This window comes from Ahaetulla prasina, chromosome 1 (genome assembly GCF_028640845.1).
Source record: "Ahaetulla prasina isolate Xishuangbanna chromosome 1, ASM2864084v1, whole genome shotgun sequence".
NCBI lineage: Eukaryota > Metazoa > Chordata > Lepidosauria > Squamata > Colubridae > Ahaetulla > Ahaetulla prasina.
In genome coordinates, this window is record NC_080539.1 from 167,076,998 (window position 1) to 167,096,155 (window position 19,158).

General features: G+C 35.6%; 1 protein-coding gene across 3 annotated transcripts in view; it reads right to left on the reverse strand.

The window, feature by feature from the left end:
- RANBP17 (RAN binding protein 17) overlaps positions 1–19,158 on the reverse strand; it is a 225,166-nt gene that overhangs the window by 182,514 nt on the left and 23,494 nt on the right. For all 3 annotated transcript variants that reach the window (XM_058180874.1, XM_058180853.1, XM_058180863.1), the window contains exons 10-14: positions 17,688–17,834; positions 17,255–17,427; positions 16,702–16,895; positions 6,973–7,078; positions 5,108–5,243 (exon numbers count right to left, since the gene is read on the reverse strand). In XM_058180874.1, coding sequence (XP_058036857.1) covers positions 5,108–5,243; positions 6,973–7,078; positions 16,702–16,895; positions 17,255–17,427; positions 17,688–17,834 — 756 coding nt within the window. The remainder of the gene's footprint in view (positions 1–5,107; positions 5,244–6,972; positions 7,079–16,701; positions 16,896–17,254; positions 17,428–17,687; positions 17,835–19,158) is intronic.

Here is a 19,158-nt window from a genome sequence, read left to right on the forward strand (position 1 = left end):
AAGTACCGGTTTTTCAGCTTTGCCGGAAAACAACATTGTAGCTGCATCTTCTGTTTTGTCTACGTTTTTGTTTTTGTGGCTTCTGGATGTTTGCCAAGAATAGCCTTTGGCAGTTTGCCTAATTGGACCAAGGTTTGCAAGATAACTGAGGAATTTGTGTTGGGAGGCATTTGTTTTACTTTGAGTTGAACATGCTGGGAATGAAGTAATTCCCAACTGTTCGAATAAAGTTTGTTTGTTTTTTTACTGACTGAGTTTATTACTACCTACTTGGGCCTGGGTTACAACAGTTGCCTTTAACTTACTGATGATCAAAGAACCCAGCCCACTATTTCCCCTATAGTCTAAGATACTTTCTCCCAAAACACACTCTTTTCAGTACCTTAAATGAAAACCCTCCATTAATTTGGGGAACCACTGTCCTGACTTAGAGATCAGAAGTGACAAAACAAAAAGCCTCCATTTAAAGACATCCTAGTAATCAGTCCAAACCCAGATTTGTTTTTCTTGCTGGAAAACAAAGGCAAGAATGATATTTAGTAATACAATACAACCACTCCTTGTTTAGTGACTATCTCGGTTAGCGACCTTTTGCAAATATGATGGTAATAAAAATTCATTTTTTTGACTAATGTGTGCATTTACAATCTAATTTTGTGCACCTGACAACAAAAGCTTTCACGTGAAACAGATTAAGGTCTGGTCAGTTTCAGGCAGTAAAAGAAGAATTTTAATGAACTAATTAAGGTCACAGAGTTAAAGCTTATTAACCTGTGATTAACACCTTTTATAGAAGCTTTGTGCTGCTGAGAAAACCAGCTCAGGAAGAGATAGCTTGTTTGAGCAAACTCTCTGCCTTTTGACGGGGCCAAAAAAAAAGTAGTGTTAAAAAGGACGAGTCACAAGACACAGTAGGATATAAATGTATCTCAACAAGACAGCAGCAACCAATAATCTTTCAATGTTTCTTAGGCATGTGTTCATTTAGCAACCATTTCACTTAATGGCAAAATTTCTGGATCAGCATACAGTCACTAAATGAAGAGAGGGTGTAATAATAACTTTTAAATTGCTGACCTAAACAAATAATAACTTTTAAATTGCTGACCTAAACTGCATGACTGCCTCATCTCATTAAATTTTATCTGTAACGAAGATCCTAATCTATTTATGTTGAAAATCTTCTGCCAAGGCAAGCCATGTGCTTTCATAAAGAGATTAAGTGACTGGAAAACTGTGATTTACTGTTGAATCCTGTTGTGAAGCCTGACAATTTTAGAATAATGGCTGGATCACAACACTTGCTTAGTGCAGAAGTGTCAGCTTTACTAGGTAGACCAGACAGGAAAATCAACCTAATAAGCCAAATCTACTTTATTGTACAATTATATTAACAAAATATTGCAAGTCTGAAAGTATGATTCCCCTGCCATCACCTTCACAACTTGAAAAATTAAGGTGGATTCCTTCTGAATGTCTTGCTCCATCCATTATGCAGCTGCAGGCTATACCCTCTCTTATTCCTAGGGGCATCTCTTTACCCCTTCTCCCAAGGTTATCCCCCCATACCATACAAGAATAGCAATAGCACTTAGACTTATATACTACTTCATAGTGCTTTACAACCCTCTCTAAGTGATTTAGAGTCAGCATATTGACCCCCAACAATCTGAGTACTCATTTTACCAACCTGGGAAGGATGGAAGAAGTTATAGCTAAAGACTATTGTTGCCGGATAGTAACTATTAGCTAATAGTTAATTATTTCATAAATTTAATTAAAATGTGATCTACCACCACATACCCTCCTTTTCCAGATTTAAAGCAAGGTTAACACATATACAATAATACTTCTCATTAGTACAAGAAAATTATTTTATATTCAGTTCAACACTATGCTAGTGATATAACAGATAAAACTAACATGCAAAGGACTGAAAGTGCTTATTGCTGCATATCACTGCTATCTTATAAACTTACAGCTATAAAATGACAAATATAAATATCTTCTCTCCAGTGTTAATATTCTAGAATATTTCTTCAGTAACCTTGCCCAGGTCATTTATGCACTGCATAAAAGATTAGGGAATTAAAAGGAAGGAAAAACTCAGTGCACTGAACACAGAAATCCATTCAATGGAATATATTTGATTCCTGCCTTCTCTTCTTCAGGAAAAAATACTTGGGGAGCCAATAATGTTGAAATGCAATCCCATAAACATTGTTAAAAACCATGGCAATACAATATGTAGCACATAGAAGACAAGGAGACATTTCCCACAGCAGCTTCTAATAGTTCCCTGTTGCTTTTATTTCCTCTAGAGAATGTAATTATATTAAATAAAATATATAAAAAGCATCTATAGTTTTGACAGCATAAAATGCAGAACTTTAACAAACTAAAGATCTACTTCAAGAATCAAGCATATGCATTGCAGGATCACAATACCCATTATATATTTGGGCAGAACCTCTAATGGGAACAATGGGATTTAGTGAAGAAAAAAAAAAACCAAATATGTTAGCTAAATTCCATTGCAAATTGAATATTGGAATGGTATAGCAATAAATATAAGCATTTAAGCATTTCCTATAGCCATTAAATAACAAAAATTTGGAGTATATGTAATCATACCCCAACACAGCATATATGGTGGCTTTAGGATCCCTAACATGGCACAGAAGGGCACTAATAAGTCCAAGATACTTGCTTTGGTACCTACCAGGCTCCAGATCCCATTTTTAGATTTTTTTAAAAAAAGGAAACTGGCATGCTGCAAAGCAAAATTTCAACATCTAGCATCATCTTTATCTTCAATAATGCTTCTATGCCCCAAATGGGATCCATCAGCTTTCTTAGCCAATAAAAATGATGGGCAGTTGATCCCATTGGATTGTTTAGCACTATGCTCATCTGCCAGGTTAAAGTTAAGTGGGAGATATTATTCTGTGAGTTATAAACTAGGGGGATATCAGGTAGAACTCTAGTGAGTTAGCATTTTGTTAAATGTACTGTATTCTCCTGCTATTTTCTGAATAAACAAAGCCCACAGTAGCCATTTTAAGAGCATTCATGTTCCCAAAATTCCAAATGTACCTAATAGCAGAAAACAGCTGAGGACCCCTCACGCTGAGAAGTTTTATTGTAAATGCCTAAATTCATTTAATCCCCTACAGTATTCCAACACAGCTGCAAAAAAAGAAAGGTATAAATGGATCCTTCCACAAATTTAAAATATCTAAGGGCCACATAAATTGGCTGTTATCCTAACTACTAGATCCATTTTTACATCACTTTAAATTTTTACTTCCAAGGATAAATCCTAATCAATATGAGTAAATGTATGCAGGTGATTTATGCAAGAGGATTTACTGTAGGGATATAATGCAAGAGGATTTACTGTAGGGATATAATGCCCTCTGCTGCTACAAATACTGCTACAGCACACGGAAAAATGAAGATGTAAACTTCCTTTAAAAAAAAAAATCCTTGGTTGACAAGCAGACATCTAAGCTTTGGGATGAAAATATTATATTGGTACATTAAAAGAAATAAACTCAAAATATTTAGAACCTCGATAGAAGAGAAATTGTGTCCTACATTTGTTCATTGCCACACACACACACACACACACACACACCCATGATTTCATTCCATTTCTGGAATGCCAGATTTAAATCACCTTGCTAGATTTATAATAAACAAGTTTTTTGTTAGCTTCACTGAAAATTCATATTAAACTTATTTACATAACGATCCAATATTAGTCCATATAAAGAACAGTATGGCATAAAATACCAATCTGAGCTTCTGAAAGTCAACTGTTTAGGTATCTCAATACAAACCGGGCTTATGTCTTGCGGTAAGCTTGTCTGGCTACCTACATTGAACAGGATTCTGGAACGGAGCTTCTGTTCTCACCTAGCATAGCTCTTCTAACATCTTGGTATAAGATGTTAAGAAGCCACGAAGGAAAAGTTTTCTTGAAGCTCTTCGCAACAATCATTCATCTTTTCTTACGTTGTACAGGTTTTCAATCACATAGGACAGTGACACCTCTGCAAATGATCAAAAATCCACCCAACTAGAATGGATCCCACTATCACCAGTGACACAAAAAAGTCATAGTAGGCATATAGGCATATTAATGCACACATTAATTCCATCACACACAAAAAAATCGTAAAAATACCATCTATCAGACTGAAGGAACCTACATTTTTCTCCAACAGTTTAACTACTACTATTGTACTTATTTTCCCTTCCCACAAAGAAAATGGTTGTCCATGCAACTGGGGCGAGAGGGAGAGAAGTCTTCAAACTGTCTGCCTGCCAGAAAGCCTGATTACTATAGCGGATAAGTTTTTAAAAAAGGCATTTTATAAATTGTTAAAGATTTGTTTGGAAAAGGCTTGCTTGAAGCACAAACAAAATTCTTCTAGCCTTTCTCAGAAACATCTGATGAGCTTTTTCATATTATGTGTGTCCCCTAAAGTTAGAGTGAATTAATGGCACTTTTCTTAAAGAATGTATCTTGCTGATCCCCTCCTGTTTAAAATGCAGAAAAAGCCAAATAATGTGTGAGATACAGTAAAAAGGACATAAATGAGTAACTGTCAAACAGACAGAGCTATTAAAATAATAAATCTTGCCTATCCAACTGTGACACATAATACTATATACCAAACCTTTTAAATGCTTGAAATAAAAGACAAAATGTAATGAAATCTCAAACTGTTTAATGAATACAACTGATGAAAACCTTACATACGGCACACCAAAATGAACTTGACTGCAAAGATAAAAAACATCATTCAAACATCCGCAGACTAGTCATAATAGCTCAGCATTCTGTTCCACGAATTGGCAGGTTCTGTGCTTACAAAATGCTCCTTCATCCAAAGAGCTTGTACATTCTTTTCAATGAACTAAATAGATCTCATTCTGTAAGCACAGATTATATCTCCTCCTGAAAGTAACAGGACTCTTCATGAGTGTAAAAGCACATGTGGGCTAGGATTAACGTTTCCAATCTGCCTTACAATGAACATATTTTTAAACAGACTGATTAAAATGAAGGGCTGGAGTAGTTAGGAAAAGCACCTACTTTTGATGTGCGTTGAAGTTGATCTCCTACATATGTTTTACGGAACTGATCCAAAAACCAGAGTATTGCAAGTTCTACTTTCTCATTGCTAGAACGTGGTAACTGGGCATCCATCAAGGAAATCAGTTGAAAGACTCTGAAATGAAAAACAGAAAAATTATGTTTACCCTTGATACGCAAACAAAAAACCAAACAAAACTGCTGGCATTTCACTGAACATTAAATGACATCTTTGTGCACTCTATCAAAAGTAATCCATCCATCCATCTAATTTATACAGCCTAGTTCTTCTTAAGGAAAAAGGCTTGGTGATTGCACTATTAAATTCTGTTTATCAAGGAGCTTAAGTTCTCTGAATTTATCACAGCATTTATACTGTTTATAGTTAGTCCAGAATGCAGCTGCGCGGGTGATAGAGGGAGCTCCGCGTAGCTCCCATATAACACCGCTCCTGCGCAGACTGCACTGGCTGCCTGTGGCCTTTTGAGTGCACTTTAAGGTGCTGGTTACGACCTTTAAAGCGCTCCATGGCTTAGGGCCTGGGTACTTACGGGACCGCCTGCTGTTACCACATGCCTCCCACCGACCCGTACGCTCTCACAGAGAGGGACTTCTCAGGGTGCCATCCGCCAAGCAATGTCGGCTGGCGGTCCCCAGGGGAAGGTCCTTCTCGGTGGGGGCTCCCACACTCTGGAACGAACTTCCCCCGGGTTTACGCCAAATACCTGACCTTCGGACATTCCGTCGCAAACTGAAGACACATCTTTTTATTCGCGCGGGGCTGTCTTAAATTGAATTTTATCAAATTTTTAAAATTCTTATTAATTAATTTTAAATGGGGTTTTTAGCTCACTGTATATTTTAATTTTCAGGCCAATTTTAAAATAAGTTTTTTAATTGCATTTTAAATATATATTGTACTGTTTGTTTTATTTTTGCCTGTACACCGCCCTGAGTCCTTCGGGAGAAGGGCGGTATAGAAATCAAATAAATAAATAAATAAATACAATATTATTTAGCTTTTGCCTGATACACAGAAAAGCCAACTCCAGGTACAGTCCTGAATTGGGTTCCAGAAACTTATAGTTTAGGAAACAGTAGAGAGCTAAATACTAGAGTAGCTACTCATGAATCTATGCCAGCCTTTGCATTTCAACAAGTGAAAGCTGTAAACATTCCTTTATGGATGACAAGTAATCCTCCTTTAACAACTATTCTTACAGTGACTGTTTGCACTTACGAAGGTAATGAAAAATTAATTTTATGACCAATCCTTGCATGTACAATCTTACATGTCTATAAAGCAAAGGAAAAGTGAAGAAAGATCATGAGCACAATCATGGTTTCACTTAGCAACCAAGTTGCTGTGTTCGCTAAATGAGGACTATATAACCATTTGCTTAAAGCCACTTTGAATCACCTTGCTAATACCATACAATGATGGACAGTTTTTAAAAGAATTAATTCATGAAGAACACATACAACGTTCAGTACCTCCATTGTTGAATGATGGGAGCAAACAAAGCCTATTATATCATGTGCTCTGCTGGTTTCTCAATGTGGCCATTGTTAACAATATTTAGATTGTTAAGTAGATGCATCATGGAAAATCTTGTTTTTAAAGTGAAACTGAATCTCAACGCCACCATTCGGTGTGCTCAATAATGGACTCAACTCTTCCAGGTGATCTTAAGCAATGTAATGTTTGAAAATACACTCAGCAGGGTCTGTATTCGGGGTCATTAGCAAAATTTCTTATTTCACAAAAATAATGTTTAAAAGCTGTTTAGCCATCTTGTAAAATATGATTTTATTCAAATATATTTTATTCTTGTGACATATAGTTCTATTCCGTTAATACATACCGACAGGATAATTCACCATCCATTGCATCATGTTCATCTGTACTGGTATAAGTTAATCTTCCTCCTACAACAGTTCCAACAAGGTAGACAAGCCATGCCAAACGTCCTGGAATGCAGGGAGAGTGAAAAAGATAAAATATTTACTGCGGATTCTAATGCTTACTAGGAAATTATGGAAGTAAGAAGAAAAGCAGGTAATTTTCTGAGACCATTCAGTGATGCTCATTGGGAACAAGGATGGGCTAGTTTTGACATTTATTGATCAAAATATTAATATTCTCAGTTTATGTTACACTGAACTATTAAAACAAACATTGTTAAGCATTTCTATTCACCAAGTTTCTGATCTTTCTCATTCTCTTTAGATGAGATTTTAATTCCATGGTTGTGGTTTTATTTGTTAAAAACTGCTGCTAATTATTATATACTTTAGTTTCACTACCGATCTTATTCAACAAATTTTAAAACCTGCTGCTGCTTCTGGCAATTTCTTCTTTAGCCTTCAAAAAGAACATTTACTAGATGAGATATAAAAAGCGTACTCGATTTTTCTTTTGGGGAGTCTATTTTCCACATACTTAATTTGTGATCAAAATACCAATACATATGTCTAGCTTTACTTACTGCAATTCACTTGCTTTTACTGCATTATAGATCTCTTGACAAATGCTGGAAAGAGCATTCATATTCATTCTACATTTACCCATTAGCCTTTAACATGTTACAAATATCCAATCACAGGCAGTAACAGGAACCAATGCTTCAATTAAAATAATAAAAGTAGCAACCCAGTCATTACACAAACTACAGGCATGTGGTGTCACACACATACAAAAGGGGTAGATTTTGTTGCAGTTTTCACCACACTCCCTTGACTCTCTCTCCAAATGAACATCTCTCCTTGCAACCAGAGGTGGGCTGCTGCCGGTTTCGACCAATTCAGGCGAACTGGTAGTTGCAACCCGTGGGTGGGCCTGGCCACCTACCCCGGTGCTATCCCATCTTATATCGCCATGTTTTTTAAACCATGCGCAAGAGCGGAAGGTGCGTGCTCACATTTTCGGTGCTGGTTGAAGCGGTTGTTACAACCGGCAGCAGCCCACCACTGCTTGCAACCTAATATTTAAAAAATCACCTGTGCAGAAAAGACCACTCTTCAGTTGAAAGCTTGTGTAAGGATGAGTTCAGCAACTATATCTAATGACCTGATTCAAGGCTTCTTAAACTGTGGATTAAAGGGGAGTCACTAATTTTTAAATGAACACCTAGTTCATTTGTTCTGCATATTAGTAAGCTTACAAATTCGTTCTTTGCTTGCTTTCTTTTCTCATCAAAGGCACAAGAGTTCTATATACTACTAATACTGCATTATTTGAATTATTACTTATGATACAGAATGCTATTTTGACATGACCTTTAATTATATTTATCTCTTTTCAAAATAATTAATTTTTCCATTAAAACCATTATCTTTTTTAAATGAATAAAATTTTATAATTTGCATTAAACTTAATGTAAACAGCTTCAATCTTGATTGCAGAAAATATGACTTCTGTAACAGAGTTATTAACACTTGGAACTCACTACCTGACTCTGTGGTCTCTTCTCAAAATCCCAAAAGCTTTAACCAAAAACTGTCTACCATTGACCTCACCCCATTCCTAAGAGGTCTGTAAGGGGTGTGCATAAGAGCACAAACGTGCCTACCGTTCCTGTCCTATTATTCCCTTTCATTATATCTAATTAATATAGTTATTACGTACTTATGCTCATATATATGCTTATACATTATATAGTTGTTACATGTCAATGCTTATATATACTGTTGTGACTATATATATATATATATATATATATATATATATATATATATATATATATATATATATATATTTTCTGAGGTTTTCACGGGTGTTTGTATATAGGTCTTTGGTTGTTGGGTTTTCTCCGTGTAAAATTGGAAGTGTCTTGGCGGCGTTTGACGAAGTCTCATTCGTCATCTTCAGGCTTCAGCCCAGAACGAAGCTGAAGCCTGAAGATGACGAATGAGACTTCGTCAAACGCCGCCAAGACACTTCCAATTTACACGGAGAAAACCCAACAACTAAAGACCTATATATATATATATATATATATATATATATATATATATATATATATATATATATATATATATATATATATATATTCTGTGGACAGGGTTTTTAATGGAATTAAATGAACACAACTCTCCACAACTTTCAGTTCTGCAAAGTGTAACTTATTTTGGAGTGTATTTAAAAGTATACAAGTCAAGAACTTCAGTATTTTTATCAATTTATTTTAAATTTCTAGCCTTTCACAATGGGTGATGTGAGAAAAGCTAACGTTGACTAATCTACCAATAGTGCTAAGAAGGAAACATTTTCTCTTTCTCATTTATACAGCTGCCCATCTCATCAAAAGCGACTCTAGACGTCTGTAACTATGGAACTTTTATATCTATTGGTTTTACAGGTATCTTTTACTTTTTTTATTTATTTTTTATTTTATAAACAAACATTTAATACATCAATCATTCCTTTTGTGTGACATCTAAGTGTTTTCTTCGTGGCTTCATCTTTTTATTGTTTCTTCTTTCTTCATTTCAATTTAATATATTACAATTTTTTCACAAGTACAATATTCTAATTATACCATTTTCTTTCATAGCTATCAATTTGCTTTTCTATATCTTTTTTCTAACCAACAGTAAAATTGATCCCCTATCTTAAAATATTCTGAATCCTCTCTTTAATCATCAAAGTTAATCTATTCATTTCTGCAGTCTAAATTTTTTTAATAACTTCCCCTTCCAGAGGTATTTTCTCTGCTTTCCAATTTTGTGCAAAAAACAATTCTTGCCACTGTTATTACATGTATAATCAAATAAATATTTTCTTTATTAATTTTCTCTAGGAGGATACCCAATAGGAACAGCTCCGGTTTTAACTCAATATTTTGTTGGGTCATTTCTTCTATCCATGTCTTAATTTTGTTCCAATAGTTTTTAGCTTCTGGGCATGTCCACCACATATGATAATAAGATCCTGGTAACTGGTGACATTTCCAACATTTAGCTGATATATCTTTAAACATTTTTGCCAGTTTTTCAGAGGGCATATACCATCTATAAAACATTTTATACTGATTTTCTTTATATGCAGTGGACATTGTTAATTTATAGATCCTTTCCCATAACTGTTGCCATTTATCTAGATCAATTGAGTATCCAAAACTTTTAGCCCACACTATCATTGTTTCCTTTGGTATCTTTTACTTTTTCAAGTGAAGAAAATGGCTTCAATTGTCTGAAAACACAGCTGTCAGTTGAGAATATAATAGCAAGCAAAATAAATTGACATCTAGAAACAACTTATGCAAAACACTTGCAGGGTTCTATTATTTGATTTACAAATTAAAATTTAGTTATTAAAATAAAGTGATGTATTTATTCCTTGTCCATTCCTAATACTAGTGAAATCATTTATTTTACTTTAAATCAGAGTTCCCCAAGATTTCTGTCTTTGGGGACCAGTGAAGAGGGGAAGGGGAAGGGGAAGGTTCTGCGCAAGTGGCCAGCAAGCACACACAGCTCCATTTGCATGTGTGACATACACGCACACCTGCTGCTCATGCAAATGGAACTTGCTCGTGTAAGTGGGAATGTACGCATGAGCTGGCTGTTTCACGGCCTGATTGCAATCCCCTCACAGCCCATCAGTGGGCTGTGGCCCACAGGTTGGGGACCATTGTTTTAAGTGTCCCAGAAATTCATTTATCATTTTAAGTCCCAAGGTTGACTCAGCCTTCCATCCTTTATAAGGTAGGTAAAATGAGGACCCAGATTGTTGGGGGCAATAAGTTGACTTTGTATATAATATACAATGGATGAAGACTATTGCTTAACATAGTGTAAGCCGCCCTGAGTCTTCGGAGAAGGGCGGGATATAAATGCAAATAAAAAAAAAAGACAAGGGTGCCAAACTCAATTTCATTGAGGGCCACATCAGGGCTGTGTTTGACCTGGGGGGGTGGCAGCCAGGGTGGGTGTGGCCAGCATGACATCACGTGTCAGTAGGGGCACCTATGGTGGCCCGAGTGGTCTGCCAGCGAAAATGGACTTCTGAGCTCTGTTTTCAGCTGTGACAGCCTCCTGAAAACCTCTGCCAGTGCAAACAGAGCTGGGGGGGGCACCCTCGCAAGCTCCATTTTCACTCGCAAAGGCACCGTGAGCCAGTCCTTCACTATATCCAGGATACCCTCAGGCCAGATCTAAGCACCCTGCAGGCCAAATCTATCCCCTGGGCCTTGAATTTGATACCCGTTTCAAGAGACACAGTATTAAAAAGAGAGCACCATCACAGAATGGGGTATTTCAAATGGTGATTTCAAAAGATTACAAAATTATTTATAATAGTTTGTAGAGTTATAAAATAGAAAGTGGAGGAGAATCAGTGACAGTTAACTGTTCAACATTGCTGAGGACATAACCCTGTTTTCCATTTCTCAGCCTATTGTAACCTGGCAAAGATAGATTAAAGCACAACTTTACTATCTGCAGTAAGATATTTATTCTTTGAGGTAAACAGAAGTCTTATTTTTGGTACAGTACTACAATTTGGGGGCCTTTCATATAATTTGGACTATGTCTCCCATATTCTTGTGCTAATATACTGTGGGGACAATGAGAATTGAATTCCCAAACCCAATTGGCACAACTATGCTTGATGAGTGGAATATTGAATTTAGTGCAACCTAAACCTTGACTGGGGTTCCAGGATATTTCTTTTAAAATATCCTGGAACGCCTGATTCAGAACATACCAGTTAAGACAGGGATAGTGAACCTATGATACACATATCACAGGTGATACACTATACCATTTTTGGTGACATGCTAGACCTCCAGACTTTTGAAGTTGCACAACAGGGCTTTACTCTTACGCAGCTTCTGAGGCATCTGAAAATAACACACAAGCATTCTCATGCAATTTTCTGAGGCTCCAGAGGCCTCACTAGGGCCCTCTTGGACAACTTCCGGAGGGTCTGTAGAAATCCCAGGACCTTCTGCGAATCAAGAGGGCAATGTTCTTGTGCAGCCTCTGAGACATCCAAAAATTGTGTGAATCCTGTTATGCAACTTGCAAAGCTTCTAGAGAATCCAGAGGAAAGGAGACGAGAGGAGAGAGTCTGTAGAAGAGGTTTAGAGTGCCTCTTTTGTGTGTGAGTATTTCTCTGTGTGTGAGAGACATGCCAGCAGTCAAGATAGGCATTTTCTGAATTTTTGACACATTGAGCACAAAAGGTTCACCATCACTGAGTTAAAAAACAGGTTGTTATAATCTGCTGGCTCCTAAACTCTTGGATCACTTGCCTAAGTTAAAGAAGTCCGTATACCCATAATGATTTTTAAAGGCATTGGATGATTTCAACAACTAACTAGTTTTAGTTCTAAAATTTCTGCAATTATTGCTGCTTTATTATTAACCCCACTGAGCTACTGTCAAAAGCCTAGAAAAATTTTATACAAAGAAAAATAAAGTATTCAGAATTCAGCATTTTTAAGATCTATGCAACTAATATGACAAACAATAATATAAAATTTGGCATTTTCTTTATTGACAACAGTCAAATGATATTAGATGCTTAGAAACTCCTTATTTCACCAGTAACAATTCCAGAATTTCACCATATATGAATCTATGAATACTGTAAGATTGAAATTGAGACAGCCATAACATGGATTGATAACCACCTCAAAATGCAACATTAAACTCAAAAGTACTTCTGTCAGCACAAAGAGTATTTCACTAATAATCTTCAGTTGGTCCCTGTACACAGAAAATAAAATTCATTTTCCTTCGCATTTGTGCTTACTTCCTTGCTCAAAACATTCAGTATTGCTCTTTTCCAGCTGCTAAAGGAGAATATTTTTTCTTTACCAAAATAATTATTGCAGTAATAATCTGTAATTATGTTTTATAACAGCAATAATCCCAAAGAAATCAGTCATTACCATAGATCACAAGTAATCGTTAACTACTGTTAATGACCCATTTCTTGGGGATTATTGTTTTAGCAAACCATGACTGCATCACAATCGATACGAAGAGCAAGACAATATAATAAAATGAGGTCTTAATATTATATTAACTTATTTTGGAACATTAAAAGCCATTAAACATCTAAATTAAAGTGTGCATAACTAGGGGAGGTAACATTTATTGTTCTGGGCTAGCAGAAATGTTTAGTCCACAGAAAAGAAACTGAATATTACATAAACACTGGCAGAAATATAAACCAATGTCAAAATTATTTCTAATAGTAATTCAAAATCACTGACTTTTTTCTGAAAAAAAGAAAAAGCTAGGCTTTGGCCACACAATTTCTGGGCTTAAGATATTCAGAATCTTTAATTTATTTAAAGAACTAAATGAATATCATCCTGGAAAGATGTGTCTTCATTTTAATTATCATCATAATCCCTTCTATATTGCTTTATGAATGTTAAAATCACTCTGCGTGCATTATCTCAAAATTCCTTACAACTCTGTAAATTAGGTTATTTTTATTACCATCATAATGTACACCAAGGAGGGATGGGGAGGCCAAGGCAATAGTTTTCAAATGAGTTCCTAATAAAAGTACTAATGCATGTTTACATAACAGCAATATTTATGAGTAACAAAAAAGAGCACTCACTAAGAGAAAATATATCTTCCTTTCTTTCATTGTAACATGAAGAATATAAGGGTGATTGTCTTGTAATATTTCTGTTAGTTTAAGGGTCTCTTATCATCAGGACTGCCCTGGCCAGCCTGGGATGAAGCAGTCTTTACCCGTTATATGTTGATGCCACTTTTGTTGTCATTGTTAAAGTATCACCACTTTTCCCCTTATGTCATTGTAAAATGGAAAACTTTAAATCTAAAACATTTTTCACGCTAAAATTAATTTTATACAATGTTAAGTATGTTCGCTAGAAGGGAATGCTGTATGAGCATGAATGCAATGACAGTTGATAATCTAAATCAGAGCTGTCAAACTTGTGGCCCGGGGGTGGATGTGTCATGCGTTGGCCACGCCTACGCTCGATTTAGCAAAGGGAGGGAAAGTCACAATACGTCACATGACGATGCCATGACGGTGCGAGTTTGACACCCCTGATCTAAATCTTCCCGCACTAAAAAGTGTTATATGAAAGACCAAACTGACCAATGGAAATGGAACTAATCAAGTTAATTTGATTATGTTGCTGGTGATAAATGGAGTAGTGGTTATGGTTATGGGGTTTTTTGTTATGATTTTTAATGTAAAGCCTAAATGATTTGCAGTGAATTTTAGAAAAATTGTATGATACAATGAGGACATGGATGAGAAAATAAATGTTTCAAAAATAAGGTAGTTGTGTATGACAAAGAAAATGGTGTGACTGCAAGTTATTTATTTACTTGTTAAATATGCTGCTTATCTCACTGTGGAGCTACTCAAGGTAGCTTACAATATCCAAGTTAAAATATTTACTAAAGATGGGAAAACTAATCAACAAATCAAAAAATATTTACTAAAGATGGGAAAACTAATCAACAAATGTTAGGCCATATAAATCCTAATGGAATGGTAATATATAGTATGTGATCTATTGCAAGAAATAAAAAGAAGAAAAATGGCTGTGTTTTAGTGTTATTCTGTTTATATTGTTATATGAAATAATTAGATTATGTCAGTAGAAATATAAAAGTAGGCTGAATTGGGGTACATTTTTACAATAAAAAGGGGACAGGATACTCATATATGATCAATCAAGAGATAGGGTATATCAATGAATGTGAGATGAACTATAAACAGACTGAACACCAGTGTTCACCACCACAAAAGATGTATATTAAATTAATCTGGTTACATTGAGAGGATAATGAGGATGAATCACAAAAGGTGCTGATTGCAGCAACTGTCAGTTCATGGAACAGGCTGCTATATCATGTGCCTCCAGTAGAGGTTGGCAGACAAAGGGTGAACAGTAATCTGTCAGAGATACTGCAATGAGTTTTGCCGTGAGCAAAGATTTGGACCAGATGACCTCCAACCCATCTTTCAATAATTCTATGAATATATGAAGAAGAATGGAGGGTCAAGAGGAAAAGAAAGGCCAAGAAAGTTGATTTCAGTTAAAGATATACTGAACAACAACTTTAAAACCAAAAGGCAACATACTAAGCACTGTCTGACATGGTGGAAGCCAGTAAGGATGGAAAAATACGTATGCCAGCTCTGGTTTAACCGTTAAACAAAATAATCATGTGCTTAGGGCACCACGGGAAGGGGAACACCACACAGTTTTTTTCTTCTAGCCCTTAACTCTTTCACTGCCACGTTCATCAACTTTAGCTTTCAATAAATTTTTGTAATTTCATATTTTCCTCATAACATAACATAACAATTCATTTAAAAGTGCATTAAAAGTATTAAAATTTCCCCTTTTTTATTCCTATTTATTTTTTATTATAAATTATATTTTTATTATAAATAAAAATTATTTATAAGTAAATAATTTGCTTATTTTACTTATTGCTATTTTGTGTTAAATACGTTTTTTTAAAAACACACAGCTTCTATTTAACACAGTGTTGAGGTCTGACACGGGGAAATGACCTGAAGTTTAAATTTCTTATTTCACCTTCAGCACTTACTGAGTCTTCTTTACAAAATTTTTTATTTTCCATAATAGTTCCCACAGTTTAACCAGTGTACAATACAATCACTTATACAACAATCGATCCTATACTCAAATTATGCTCAATCCGGGCTGCTCGACCGCCACTCCCTCCCTTAATCCTTTCTACCCTTCTCATCCTTTCAACTTTCCCCACCATCCTTCTCCTCACTTTTCTACTTCCCCTCCTCTTCCCCACTTCTCACTACCATCCTTTCTAACCCTCTATCTTCTCCTCCTTCTTCTCCTCCTATCCTTTCTTCTCCCTCCCTTCTTTCCTACCTACCTACCTACCTACCTACTTTCTTCCTTCTTTACTCCTCTTTCCTTACCCTTTCCCTTCGGTAGTGGTTACCGAGCAGCCCCGACTTTACACCATTCCAACTTGTTTAATTCTACCATTATTTCTGTACAATGGCAGTCAATCAATTTATAATCTTCCCCTTCCCCCTCCCCCATTTCCCCCCCCCCCCGAGACTTCCCAGAACAGAATACAGGGTATTGTAACTAACAAACATAATCTAGTCTAAAATATAACATAAAACATATTAGCACTTATTGAGTCTTAATGTCTAAACGATGGAAGGGCCAAGGGACACCATAGTTGCGCTGTGGTAATTCTTACATGAAAAATCATAACTAGTTTTTAAAAAGCCACTTCATAGTTGTAATGTTTCAGTGAAATGGGGAAGAATTAATTCCTTTTTTCTCCCATAGCCTCCTGACCCACAATTTTGTCCTAGAAGTTTGGAAGATCCCCTCAGGCAGGGGTGAGAAAGAAGTTAGAAAAAGTTGAACTGTTTTGTATAACTCTATACAATATTGTATAGAATATACAATTCTACAACATATACAATTGTATACAACATATACAATATGTTTTTTGGGAATATTATTTCTTCTTGCACTAAAAACTGATTAAAAAATAAATAAGTGAGCCAAACATATATGGCAGACATATGCACAATTAAAATCAGAAAAAGAATATATACTAACCTTCTTGAATTGAGATTGCCAGAGAATTTCTACTAGATGACTGCAACAACTTCTGATAGTTTTGAGCATTTTGGTCAAACAACTGTACAAGAAGAGCACAAGTCTTTTCGTATTCACATCTACTAACTGTACATAGCTGTTCTAATTGCTGAAATACTGTGGCTGTATCATCCAAGGGATCATCCAAACCTTCCCTAAAATCCATATAAAAATTATAACAGACAATGTAAAAATCACTGGACAGTTTGAAATGACATTATAGTCAGTATCCACAAACGAACAGCTGAAATCAGCATAAACCTTGTCAGAAGGAGGTGCTTTTTAAAGGATGAAAGCTGTTGATTAATTCAACAATGATGAATTTAATGGTGTTTTTTTATAATGAAACCTAAGAAGATTTACATTGGAGCAAATTGATTTCAGAAGCACCCTTTTTTATTTCAGAAAACAATATTAATGCAGTTACCCAAATTAAAAATAAGTATCAGGAAAGAAAGAGTATCTTTGTGCAACAGAGCTAGCTATAGTTATGGAGAACTGTACTCTTGATTACCTTATAACCATGGAAACAGATTCCAGTCTAGAAGTAATGTATGCCTTTGTGATTTCAGGTGCATAGGTATCTAAGAGATGGGGTTCTGATGATTTCACAAAAGGAACTGAAGCAACCATTCTTTGCCAAAGGGTTAGCAAGTAATGAACGCTGTTTGGTGCAAATTCCCAGTGCTACAAAGAAAAGAAATGAGTTTTTCATTAGAGTACGTTTCAATCCAATGCAAGCAATCACAAATGTTATTTGCAATTTTTTCTTCACATCTTGGTAAGAAAACCCATGATTATGTATTGTAAAAAACAGATGGACCCCTAAATTGACAATCTTAGAATATTCTTGGCAGATAAAAGATAAAATAATCAGTCACCAAGCTACATACACCCTCCTTTAAAATAATCAAATCAATCACAAAAACATTCTATTATTATCTTACCTGTAAACTAGTAATAGTGAAACTTGCTATCAGTCTAATAACTTCTGGATAATCTTTCACAACTACTAATTCTCCAAGTTGATAATTGGTTTTCAATCGAGCCAAAAATCGACAGAATTCATGATAGTTACCAGGATCTGATAAGCCCTAAATTATTAAAAATAAAATAGGCATTCATTATGAGAGTTCTAGAGAGAAATAACTAATAGGTCTACAAAAAAAAGAAGATGCAGTCCATCCCCAAATCAAAAATTAATTATTAATGTCATTGTATATGCCACAAATATTCAAAGAAATAACTGTGAAGCAAACTATTTTGTGAAGTCAGACACCTAAGAATTATCTGCATGATAGAAATTTGTTGGTGGGAGTAGAAGCTGTGATTCCTCATAGAACATCGTAATAGGCTTTGCAGTGATCCTGGAGGAAAATCAGCAGTATGTTAAGAATGCAACACAATTTACTGTCACTGCAGAGGCACAGAGGAGAAGTAAAATACATATGGGGTGATCAGAAAAAGGGCAATTAATGCAGCAGCCAGGCATCTTTCTAAATATATGAAATAGCTAATATCTGTGTATGCAGAAGTCTTGTAAGTCAAATAAGAGTGATAAACGCTTTTTATGTTACAAATGATTTATTATACACTCACACTTCCCACAAACTATTCAATAAGATCTCAGTGCATTACTATTTTAATACAATTGCTCAGTTAATTTTTATTAAATGGTGGTTGTATATATTTAATAAATAACAATAAAATAAAATATCCCATTGGATGGAATAAGGACAAGATTTAAAGTTGGCTCCTTCTTATTATTTGCTCTTAGGAACCAGGCTACAGGAGCTAGGATTACAGCATAAACTTACTTGGGCAAAAGAAAGTTAAGTTGTTTTACTCTTTTATGATCTAAAGCAGGGATGTGTCAAACTCACGGTGTCACGGCGGTGGCATGTGACATATTAGGACTTTTTCCCCCTTCGCTAAAATGGACATGGTTGTGGCCAGCACGTGATGCATCCAGCCCGCAGGCTGGGAATTTGACAGCCCTGATCTAAAGCAATTCAAAATCCATGGGCTATTTCTTATTCCCAAAATAGATCATAGAACGTGGAAGTTAGTTTGCATGTAACAAAAGCTACAAACCACAACAGAAGTGTGTTACATGCATCTCCTGTTCCTTCACTGTAACAAACCGTATCATACTGCTCAGTTTAAAGCTTACTACTATGAACTTACTAACGCCCCTTTTTTTCAGACATTTATACATCAGGTATAAACTAAGAAAGGCCCGTGCATGCAAAGAACTTGTAAATTCGCAGGCTGCTTTATCTTTCCTCTAGTTCCCTCATTCCTCAGTTTTCCACAAACCTAACAAGCAATATAACATTTTTTTCAAAGCAGGGATCACTCTCCTTCTAATTATGAGCAAAGATGCCTCGCTATCTGTTTTTAAGGATCCTCTCCTCG